We start from the raw sequence: 12,488 nt of genomic DNA, 5'->3' as shown, positions 1-12,488 counted from the left end.
TTAATATTTTGATTCAAACTATACCCTCCTTAAATCTGATATTTTTTATAACATAAGGAAAAATGCATTTAGTCTTTCTCAGGTTTATTGTACCCCCCGACAACAAAGTTGTAAGGGGGGGTATACTGGTTTCAGGTTGTCTGTCCGTCTGTCTATCCGTAGACACAATCTTATGCGCACCATCTCTCCTCATCCCCTTGACACAATTTAATGAAACTTCACACAAGTGATCAGTAGCAACAGTAGTAGTGCATGGGGCATGTTAGGTTCTTTCAGAAAAAAAAATTGCAGAGTTACGGGACTTTGTTTTTTGTTACTATGCTATATACATAGACACAATCTTGTGCGCACCATCTCTCCTCATCCCCTTGACACAGTTTAATGAAACTTCACACAAGTGATCAGTAACAACAGTAGTTGTGCATGGGACATGTTAGGGTTTTTTAGAAAGAAACTTTGCAGAGTTACGGGACTTTGTTTTTTGTTACTATACTATATACATAGACACAATCTTGGGTGCACCATCTCTCCTCATCCCCTTGACACAATTTAATAAAACTTCACACAAGTGATCAGTAACAACAGTAGTTGTGCATGGGGCATGTTAGGTTCTTTCAACGACAAAAATTGCAAAGTTATGGGACTTTGTTTCTTGTTAACATACTACATGTATGTACATACAGTCTGCAAATGCAATCTTGTGCGCGCCTAATCTTCCAAACCCTTGCACACAATTTAATGAAACTTCACACAAGTGATCAGTACCAACCCTAGTTGTGCATGGTGCATGTTACATTCTTTTAGATAAATATTCTGCATAGTTATGGTACTTTGTTTCTTGTTACTATACTGTATACATACAGTCTATATACATATAGTCCACAGAATTATGCAATCTTGTGTGCGTCGAATTGCAATGTACTGTGTCAGTGCATGCAGGGGGTACATTCATCACCTTTAGTGATAGCTCTAGTTCAGTATGTGTTTCAGTGCTGCTATTTCTCCTTTTCTAGAATAAAAGCAATTCTGAAATAGAATTGTGATACAACTAAAAATGTGTCACAGACATGGATGCCCCCATAACATGAGAAAGGTCACAGGCATGGTACTGCTCACAAACTAAAAGAAAGACCCTTGGCCCTATTTATTATGCCCCTCTTCAAAGAAGAAGTATATTGTTTTGCAGATGTCAGTTGGTCAGTATATAGACCAATCCATTTCTGGATGATAACTCAAAAACGCTTTGGTCTAGGATCATGAAAGTTGATAGGGAGGTAGGTCATGACCAGAAGATGACCCATATTGATTTTGAGGTCAGTATGTCAAAGATCAAGGTCACAGTGACCCAGAACAGTTAAACGGTTTCCAGATGATAACTCAAGAACGCTTGGGTCAAGGATCATGAAAGTTGATAGAGAGGCTAATCATGATCAGCAGATGACCCCTATTGATTTTTAGGTCATTAGGTCAAGGTTACAATGACCCAGAACTGTTTCCAGTAGATTACTTGAGAATGCTTGGGACGAGGATCACAAAACTTGATAAGGAGATTGGTCATGACCAGTAGATGACCCTTATAGATTTTGAGGTCAGTAGGCCAGAGGTCAAAGTCACGTTGACCCGGAACAGTTAAACCCTTTCCGCACGATAACTTGAGAACGTTTGGGCCTAGGATCAAGAAACTTAATAGGGAGGTTGATCATGACCAGCAGATAGCGCTTGTTGATTTTGAGGTAAATAGGTCAAGGTCACATTGAACAAGAACAGTAGAACTTTTGTTTACAGTGAACAAATAATTTTTCTGTTCCTTGTGCAATTACGTAATGCATCAAGGGGGTCATTTTGTGTTCTACTAGCTCTCGTTTACAAAAGAAATATTGTAGGAAAACCAGAAAACTTTAGTATTCTGTGTATGTAGTGAAAATTGGCTAAGTTCAACCAAGGACTGTGACCTTGACCTTTGAGCTAGTGAAATGGTTTTGGGCATGACACATCATCGATCCATGCTTATCATTTGTGTCAAATTATTCTGAAATCGGACCATGCATGCCAAAGTTATGGCCTGGACACAAAGACCACATTATCAGTATATATAATGGTTGCAAGTTGCTCTAAAGTAGAGATAAACATTGTTTATCTGAAGCCAACATCCTCTGCTTCTGATTCATGTGGGAAAGTTGTTAGTAACAGTTAACCAGTCAGTACTGGTACAAAATCCAGAAACACTGGTTAGGTAAACTGGCTGCGAATGTCTTTGGTTAGGTAAACAGGCTGCGAATGTCTTTGGTTAGGTATTCGACCATGTAGAGAAGATTAGGGGTGATAGGAAAACATTTTTAGCTCCAGCTCCAGGGGGGCTATTCTACTCGCCCCGGCGTTGGTGTGAGCTTTATTGGTTCAAGTTTTTCGGCAACCTTTGTTTTTCTTTGTTACTGTTGCTTATATCTTACTGAAACTTCACATAAACATTGTCTAGCATACAAAATATGTGCAGGGGCTGGGCCCTTATACCCAAGGTCAAGGTCACCAAAGTGTTATACGTAGGTTGTTTTTAAGGTTAAAGCTTTTTGGCAACCTTTGTTTTTCTGTCATATCTTTGTTACTATTGCTTATATCTTACTGTAACTTCACATAAATATTGTCCAGCATACAAAGAAAGTATGTGCAGGGGCTTGGTTCATTATACCCAAGGTCAAGGTCACTAAGGTGTTATACGTAGGGTATTTTTAAGGTTAAAGTTTTTCGGCAACCTTTGTTTTTCTGTCATATCTTTGTTACTATTGCTTATATCTTACTGTAACTTCACATATTAAACATTGTCCAGCATACAAAGTATGTGCAGGGGCTGGACCCATTATACCAAGTTCAAGGTCACAAAGATGTTATACTTGAAATTATTTTAATGTTAACTTTTCGAAAGCATCGCTTATAGACATATCTTTACCAAAGATATCTTTTAAGTACTAAAGATTCTTTAGTACTTAAAAGATAATGACTTGAAATTGAAAATATTTCTTTATAATCATCATCTGCATGTGTGGTTATAATCCCCATAACTCCGATTGTATTTTGGACAGAATTATGCTCCCAAAAAGTTTTTTGCCAATCTTTGCTTTCTGGATATAACTTTAGTACAATGTAAGATAATGACTTGAAACTTGAAATGTATCTTTATCATCACCATCTGCATGTGTTGTAACAATTCCCATAACTCTGATTTGTATTTTTGACCAAATTATGTTCCTTTAATTCTTAATTTTTTTGACAAACTTCGTTTTCTGGACGTAACTTTGGTACTATATGCAATGACTGGAAGATCAAAATATATCTTTACCATCATCATCAGTACCCCTTCCATATTTGACATTTAACCCCTCGAGTAGTAGGGTCTTTTTATATCTTGGTGAATCTTCCTTTTAAAGTAGAGGTCTTTTATCGAGACATAAATTCATTTCACTGTCAAATCGCCAAATTGTAGAGCGCACTGTCTTACAGACAGCTCTTGTTTATCACAACTGTAGCCTTTTGTAATATTTATGCCCCCAAAAGGCTGCATGAAATAATGGAATGGTACATGTCCAGAACATTAAAGGTTAGTTTTAATTGTTGTTCAGTTTCGTCAATATATTTGAAACTGATGATAAAACAAGAGCTGTCACTAATGGCGACAATGCTCCCGCAGTGCCTTGACCTGGTGACCTTGACCTTTGACCTAGTGACCCCAAAGTCAATAGGTGTCATATTAGCATGTGAAGTTTGAAGGTCCTGGGTGCAGTGGTTCGCGAATAAAGTGCCTTCATGCTTAAAGTTAACATTGGCCCCTGTGACCTTGACCTTTGACTTGGTGACCCCAAAGTCAGTAGGGGCCGTGTACTCAATAAGTACTATCAGCATGTGAAGTTTGAAGATCCTGGGTGCAATGGTTCACGAGGAAAGTGCCTTCATGCAAAAAGTAAACGAACAAACAGATGGACAGTTGAAAACTAATATGCCTCCCTTCGGGGGCATAAAAAACATATCTTCTGCACAGATTATCCACTGGAACTCGGTCCAGAGAGATGGGAATCCTGAAAAGACATCACTGAGCAAAATAATGTTTTTATAGTTCAGAACTTGCCACACTGCCATAAAATGAAAACAACTTTTCCAAAATGTGAAAATCATTTAATATAGAGTGACTATACAAACAACAACAAGCATTCACAATACAAGTTAACAAACATAACACATACAGATCATACAAGATTAAAAGAAAATTTATTTTGGTATGTACATGTCAAGATGAAATCCAGCATCTTACAATTTGTAGCCGACACATACTGATTCACTGTTGCCACCATATAAGTTTAGTTACATTCAATAAAACTACTTCGTGATTTTTTTTTATCGAAACTGCTAGACACAAAATAATATGAAAATTAACTTTGTATCAATGGAGAAAAGTGTACAATGAAAGGGGAACTTATTTTATACCTTATTCAGGGGCAGCAACAAATTCAGAGGCAGATACAGGATCTAGAGGCAGATGGTTTCTAGGTAGGTTCAGAGATGTGCACCCCATAAAAAAGAAAACATATACCTATACATCAAAGTGCTTTTTGCTAATTACACGAGTATCTGGACTCGGCTTGGTATTCTTTTAGGCATTATTTTATAAACAATCAAACTAACATTGTTAGGTCTTACAAGCCCCCAGGCTAATTAGCTAAGCTCTTTAAAAGTTTCAACAGAGACTTACATTATCACTTACAACCATGTAAAATAGATATCTGGAAGGTTTTTCAGAGCATGTGCCTTGTCTACCATCTCTAAACTTGCATTAGTCCGGATATGTTATTTGTTCTCACTAAGTTTGCATGTGTAACTTAAACATAAGATAGATCATACAGATTAGACTATCCTATACTATCCTCACCTTTCTCATATTCCAACCCTGGTATTTTGTCAGGTTACTGTTATAGTATAAAACTGGACATGCCTACTACCTTTTGACCAAATTTATTTCAGAATGTGTCGGCCATTACACCAAAGCATCTAGATTATACATACACTGTTTGATAAACCCCACTGAAACACGGATCTATTTTTTTCTGATAATGAAACAACAATACAGAAGCTAATGTAAGTTTGTACTACCAGAATATTTTTTCTATACATAAAGAAAATATGTCTGCATTTTCCTTTTGCGATATCTTATTTCTTTTATTCACTTTGAAGAAGTAAGTCTTGCGTACCTATTAAAGCAGTGTTCAGATTTAAATTGTGTCACAAGGATATTTTATTCAAGAATGTATCTTTCTACATGACTTTTTCATTTAAAATGATTTCCCCAAAGCACAAAACACATTTTTTCCTTGGATATACTTTTTACAGTCTTGATCAAAAGCACAAAATTTGATAAAAATTCTGTCTTGCTGAGGAAAATATGATGAATTTTCCTTGTTGAAACTGGTTATAAAATTATTTGAAAATCCTGTGAATATAGATACAAATGCTGTAAATCATCAATTTCCATCTTTACAACCAGTAAGTGTAACATTGTTCTACATAAATATTTTCAATTTAAATGTTGATCAGTCACAACTGATACCTATCTATTCCAAAGATTAACAAAAACTGCTGTAAGATTCAGGTAAAATAACACTGTAAAAATTGTATCAATTAAATGGTATTCTATTATCTCTTTAATATCAGTTACATTTATTTTTACTCTCGTAACAGCATACAGTAGAATATCAGTTACAAGGTGGTGGCACAATATTGGTGAAAAAGAGAAAATGGAGAAAAAATGATGTTTTTACAGTTTTGATTAACCTATGCAGTTTTAAAATAGATACAGCAAATGTTTTCATGCCGGGATACAAAATAAAGCATAAATATTATCACAATAACGTTAACATAATATTTCTTTCATGTCCTCAAAGACTTCACTCTTCCTTAAAATGTCAACATATCTTTGTTCCTTCACAAGAAATTTAACTCTGTCCCACAACAAGGAAGGTATCTCTTAGCTGAACTCTCTGTCTTTGAGAATGACTGGTGCGACCAGAGTCCACACATACAAGACGATACACAGCCAGCTTGATACAATCTTCACCCACACAGCCGCCATGTTCGAGTTCAGTGTGGAGAAGTCAGAACTGGGACTGAAATAGAATTATTTATCTTTAACAATCATATACATAATATTACTACCATTTCACAAGAATGTCGAACTGCCAATATATGCCTGCCACATCAAATTACTTTTGTCTTTGAAAACACTCTACTTATTGAGTTAACTAGTTGTCAATTTCAAGTGATTCAAGGGTCATAACTCCAGTGCAACAAAACCTACCCACCTGGTTAACAAACTTGGATAGATAATATGCCGATAACAGTTCTAAGTTTGGGGAATGCTGGTTAAGAACTGCTTAAGTCATGTAACCTCGGTTCAGAAGTCCCAATGTTGCTATTCTGCAAAACTAGGCTTTTCCCTGAATTATTACCAGTGATATATATTCAATAGGAAATAGTTACCTGAACCAGTTTGTGAGTGTCATCATGACATAGAGTGATCCAAGCATCAACATGAAGTGGAAGAAGGAATAGCTGTAAGCCACACCCTCCTCTTCATTGTCCCACACCCTCTGGCCTCCCTTCTCCTCATCATGGCTGTCACTGGATCCTGTAACATACAGATAAAGGACTAGTATGTGTTTTAAAGTTTTTCACATGCAGTCAAACTTGTGCTATAAAGACCACTGTGTGAACAGAGACTGCCTGGCTCCAAAGAACATTAGTTTTATTTCACTTGCAAGTTTAAACGAGAGTTGTTTGTAAAATACATGCCCCGATGATGGCCTGTTAAACCTAAGTGAGTGTATAAATGTCAGTCACAAGAACACTGTGACTTGAATAAATTAACACAAAAACCAAAGGTGTTGTCTATTGATAAAAAAAAAAAACATCCATACAAAAACTGAATGACTTATGTCCTGGAGTTCTCCAGCGTTTGATCAGAAACTGTTTTCAGTCTCAGTGTACACTTCAGGTGACCTTTGGACATAATCCAAAAATGATCAAAATAATTTTTAATCTCGCATATCGAAAAACACTGGAGGCATACAGTGTCTGATCTGTCATTTTGACCATCATATTTTTGGGGTGGTAATAGACTCGTCCTACAGTTTTCATCCAATTCAAATGCAACTTGGAATACACTATCAACATGAACTGAACAAGGGCATACTGTTGGAGCTTTCATGTCCTATCATTAATTTTTGAGTAACTCCCCTTTTCTGGACTTAGCAATTTTACAACTACAGTGAAACTTGTTTGCTCAAACTCAACAGGACCAGCAAAATTAATCTGTAGTTTGAGGCATCAAAAATACATTATATATATAGGGATTCTGCTAGGACCTGACAAAGAGTTTGAGCAAAGGGTAGTGTTTCGAACGAACAAAGTTTGACTATATTTGTGCCTTGTTGCTCAACATGAAACAGACATGCAAATATAATTCGGAATTTAATGTCAGATTTTTTAACTTTAACTTCTATTCTATTGAGCATTTGCCAGGAGGCATGTGTCACACAACGCTGGCATTATTCTTCTCCACCAGACATTCATCCTATGATATTTGACAGGAGTTCTATTTGATCAAGAATAGTTTGTGTAAAAATCACTATGACTAAGGGATCTTCTATAAAAGGCAATCAAACCATGATGTTTTCCCCTTCACCCCTAGAACATTGTGTGTCACCTACTGACCACATGTAAGCATCCCTCCACAGGCCTAAGTTTTCTCAAGTTATAGATAAACCAGACTGAATAATTACCAACCAATTGACCAACCAAACATCAGCAAAACAACATACCTCCTCTTCTTTGAAAGAGGACATAATAACTACAGCATATTTCAACCTATAAATAATGACCACCTATCTTTCACATGCCAATGTATGGTCTTTATATACATGTCTGACTGTATGTAATAGACTAACAATACTGCAACAGAAAAACATAAAGTATCAAATCTCTTTTTCTCTCTAGTCCTATAATTATACTCTGTATAAATAATAGTTTCACTATATTTTCAAACAGATTCTAACATTTGACTTATTGCTAATAACTTCTTAAAGTGAATATGGAACAGAAGAAAATGAAGGATGTAGGGATTCTAACTGTCTACTATAGGACCTATGAGTCAGTGTTTTGTTTAGTCAGTGATCTGCACTTTATATTAATTTTGGCTATTATGTATGCACATGTTCGTTATTCTTTATTTTCCCTTTCTTTAGTAATAATGCTTAACTGCAGATACATTTACTCTTTAATAGCCCCTATTCTGTCAATAGAGATTCAAATTTTCACATGAAGTAACATGAACATACAATAACACTTTCTGTTCACACAATATCAAATATAATTTCTGCTAAAATTGTCGTAATACCTCTTAATATCACTTTAAAATTTGTACTGTCTTTGCTAAAATGTAAACTTTTAGATCTCCAATAAAATTAGATCTGTAATATCTCTGTTAAGATTAGATCTCTGCTATTACTAGACCTTTTAGAAAATTGCTCTAAAATTAGATCTTTTCATTGCCTAATGATATAAAACGTTCTCAAAGTATCACTTATCATACTTGCTAGACGTTTTAGTTAATCAGTTAACTTGAAAATTTTTGGGAGTTTCTTGTGAGTAGGTTTATATTCATTCCTACATCAATCAGAATTTTACCTACTGCAAAGCAAAATTAATGAAAATGACATTTTTTGTTGATGTCAAATTTCACCTTTGCAAATATGGTGAACTTGCATATTCTGGATTACTCACTGCATAATTTCAATTTACACACACCATATTAAATCAATTTCCAGATATATTAATATCATACTTGGTCCATATATATCAAGGTCTTACTTTCCTGGATTTTACACATATTCTTAAAGTTGGATTGTCATGTGCTTGTATTTTTGTTTTTGAAAGTATCTATTTCAGTGTAAAGTTACAGCCATTCAAAGTAATTTATGGAAATGCTTAAAGATCTTACAGTTATGATCAATAAAGAAACAAATGAAAATTCTTTTCAAAAGGCAAAAACTTAACTCTGACTAAGAACTTTGACAGATATGGGTTTAGTAGTATTTCCGTTACACTCGACTACATGTTTTGTGTAATGTGCAAAATGTGGCAATTAATTCAAAATCAAACGATGTTAAAAGGTGTTGTAACAGTTAATGAAATACAAACTAAATAATTCATAACAAGTTCTCTACAGAAAGCACTACTTCTATGGCAGTATATAGAGTTGACATGTTAATAAAACTACTGTCTGTTTCACTAATTCCTTAACCATGTTTTCCACTTCTTACTTTTGCAAGAACCAAATAGAAGTTATATATATCATTATAAGTATACATTGGCAGTAGTGCAATTTTTTAAATCATTCAAATTTTTTTATCATAAATCTCCATTTGAGTTCCTGTAAAAAGTGCTGATATTTTTCTACATGGAATACGCTGTCTCAATTCTGGAGGATTTGTATGGATCTGGTGTCCAAATTTCAAATTTTTCGAGACCCAAAATGATGAATTCAACAACAGAAAAATATCCTTTAAAATGGATATACATAACTTCTAAAGATATCTTAACAGTCTTAACCCTTCAATTCTTTAGAACAACGAATAACATCAACATAATCAAAAATTGAAAATGAAAGTTATGGAAAAACTCTGTTACATGAAATGTGACACAGACAGTAGTAGGGAAGTTAACTAGATGTAAACACACACACACACTACAACTGGATATGCACAAAATACCTGCATAATAATTGCCTGGAAAATAAGGATAAACACAAAATGTGTGCACACTGTGATCAAGCAATGTTGTTTAGTCTGTAAACTCAAATCAATACAAAATCAAGTACGCTTTCACAATGAAGCAAAAAAATAAATATTTAATTGAACTCTACTGCAAAAAAAGTAAGTAACTGATATCAGTCATTTATTGTGAAATTTTTCCCCTTTATTGTGGATGGATGGAGTTTAAAGTTTGATTGATGAGACAATAACAAATGGTATGCATTAATCCCCTGCTAAGAAAGTTCAGAAACTGGACCACTACAATCATGTATGGCTAAAATTGTATCTGCTTTGTCAACACAAGTATGACCTGGCTATATTCAAACCTGAAAGTTGTTTCAATGATTCTCAATTACAAGTATAATAGAAAACTTGCAGTTGAATGTTTCTTTTCATTTATACTTTTTCTGTCATTCTGTGGACTTACTACAAGATTGTATTGAACAACATATTATCCGACAAGGAAATACCTACTTTATGATGAGACAGACAAAGCTAGCTTTGAGAATTATACATGAAGCCAGAAACAAACAATATAATGACCTTACAACAGTTGGGTATCACATACACATTTTATAGCTTCCTATAGCTTAGTGTTATGTTATAAAACATAAATGAAGCAGACTGGCTTCAGGATAAGTTCACTAGGATCTAGTCTAACTTTTATAAACTCTTAAATGTCCAAAGTTTCTCTTATACCTGCATCATAGGTCCCTACAATTCCAAACAGATGAATTATTTACTTTGGTTTTTACAAAAAATGTTGAAAAGGGTCAGATAGCATAAAATTTTGTAATTCTAGGTAAAATTGGCTGAAATCACTTTTTCAAAAGACTGTGCGTTCAGGGAATTCAGATTAAACTGGAAATTAATTTCTTTATAAAGATAGAATTTCAAATACCAATGCAAGCTTGAAATATATATAAAAAAAGTCTGCTGCAAATAATAATGAATTTAAAGTAGCTTTTATCAACAAAAATACATAAAATGTCCATATGTATAACATAGCAATTGTTCTGTTTATTTTTGTAGAAATTAATGCCAATCAGTTATGTAAAGTCAGGCCAGCTTCCATCTGCTAAAATTTAGCAACATCAATTTTCTACAAATAACAACAAACAAAGTTTGACCTTGAAACAAGTGTTTGTGATGGCTGTCACTGAAACTGAGCAATAAAATTCAGACCCTTGGACTAGAAATCAGACCATGTAGCAGGGCTATTTGCACATTAACCAACAACATTTTCTATTCAAGCAGCAACATGCAGACATATAATCTACAACATTCACTCATCGTGGTCATACAAGTAATAATGATAATGGTAACAAAATAATAATGATGAAGGTGATGAAAATGAAAATGATTACGAGTGTCTGAACTACATTGTGAAGCTGAATTATGCTTAAAGTCATGCAGCCAGTTAAAAAGCAACCACTAGCTGTAATGCTAGAAATGAAAGAGGAATATCCGAGGTGTTCTTTCACATTTCAGACACTAGCTAGCACCTCTACTACTTCTTTCCAGACAGAAACTTCTTTCAGTAATTTTAAAAATTAAACAAAATAAATAAGAAGCCATTAAAAAATCTGATAATTTATGTAAACTTTTTAAGACAATAATTTTCAATGGGCAATAATGAAATGGCTATATGAGCCACGCCATGAGAAAACCAACATAGTGGGTTTGCGACCAGCATGGATCCAGACCAGCCTGCGCATCCGCACAGTCTGGTCAGGATCCATGCTGTTCGCTTTTAGAGCCTATTGAAATTAGAGAAACTGTTAGCGAACAGCATGGATTCTGACCAGACTGCGCAGATGCGCAGGCTGGTCTGGATCCATGCTGGTCGCAAACCCACTATGCTGGTTTTCTCATGGCGTGGCTCATATAGATAATATACTCTTTAATTCAAAGTTTTCAAATTTGTCCTTTTTAATGAAACTTTAAACTCTGGTTCAACACTTGATACATCCATGGTCAACATCATGAATGTAACTTAACGTTGAACAAATTTTCAGTTTCTTGGAAAAAGGACATCTGCACACGTGATTATCTACATAGTCATAATCTCATTATAAACAGGTGTTCAATGACAACAGTAGCAGAAAGGTATCTCTCAGGGTTAAAGATTCAACAAAACATATCTGACCACAACAAATGCATAATTATATTTTTAAATGACAATTTAAAAGATAAAAGACTTTCTTGACTGAAAATGGTAAACAGAATAGAAATTTAGCATCACAATGACAAGCAGGTAAATGTGATATTCAATGCTGAGCTACACAGGCAGTTACTTCTTGGCTACAAGTCTCAAACCCCTTATTTAATCTGAAGCATCAGTTCAGTCATGCCAATATTTTAAAATGACTTCCCTTGCGTTAAAGTCTTAGGGTTAAAGTTAGCTTAGGTAGATCTAGCTACATACAAAAATTTCTATGTCTGATATCTAAAACATAAAATTAAAACAGTGATTTTTTGAGTTACAGTGGAAGATGACTTGCCTCAGCATTGATAGCTCGAGTATAGAGCCCGACTCGAGCAGTTAATGAGACCACCAGTCAATTTCTTTATATTTTCTACGTTTAAACCACGTGAAGCCTTGGACAATTTGAGCATTCTGCTCTTAACCAACTT

The 12,488-nt window shown here is 34.7% G+C and overlaps 1 protein-coding gene across 4 annotated transcripts in view; it reads right to left on the bottom strand.

Moving 5' to 3' along the window:
- Positions 1–4,149: 4,149 nt before the first annotated feature.
- Positions 4,150–12,488, bottom strand: part of LOC123540867 (serine incorporator 1-like) — a 34,013-nt gene continuing 25,674 nt past the window's right edge. For 2 of the 4 annotated variants that reach the window (XM_045326183.2, XM_045326185.2), the window contains 2 exons: positions 6,520–6,667; positions 4,150–6,146 (listed from right to left, as the gene is read on the bottom strand). In XM_045326183.2, the coding sequence (XP_045182118.1) occupies positions 6,008–6,146; positions 6,520–6,667 (287 nt within the window). In that variant the 3' untranslated portion in view covers positions 4,150–6,007. Of the gene's footprint in view, positions 6,147–6,519; positions 6,668–9,809; positions 9,825–10,550; positions 10,566–12,488 lie in introns of all 4 variants that reach the window. The other 2 variants (XM_053526383.1, XM_045326184.2) reach the window with 2 other exon arrangements.

The sequence above is a fragment of the Mercenaria mercenaria genome, chromosome 16 (genome assembly GCF_021730395.1).
Source record: "Mercenaria mercenaria strain notata chromosome 16, MADL_Memer_1, whole genome shotgun sequence".
Lineage (NCBI taxonomy): Eukaryota > Metazoa > Mollusca > Bivalvia > Venerida > Veneridae > Mercenaria > Mercenaria mercenaria.
Note: the sequence above shows the minus strand (reverse complement) of the source record. Positions and strands in the feature narration are given on the sequence as shown.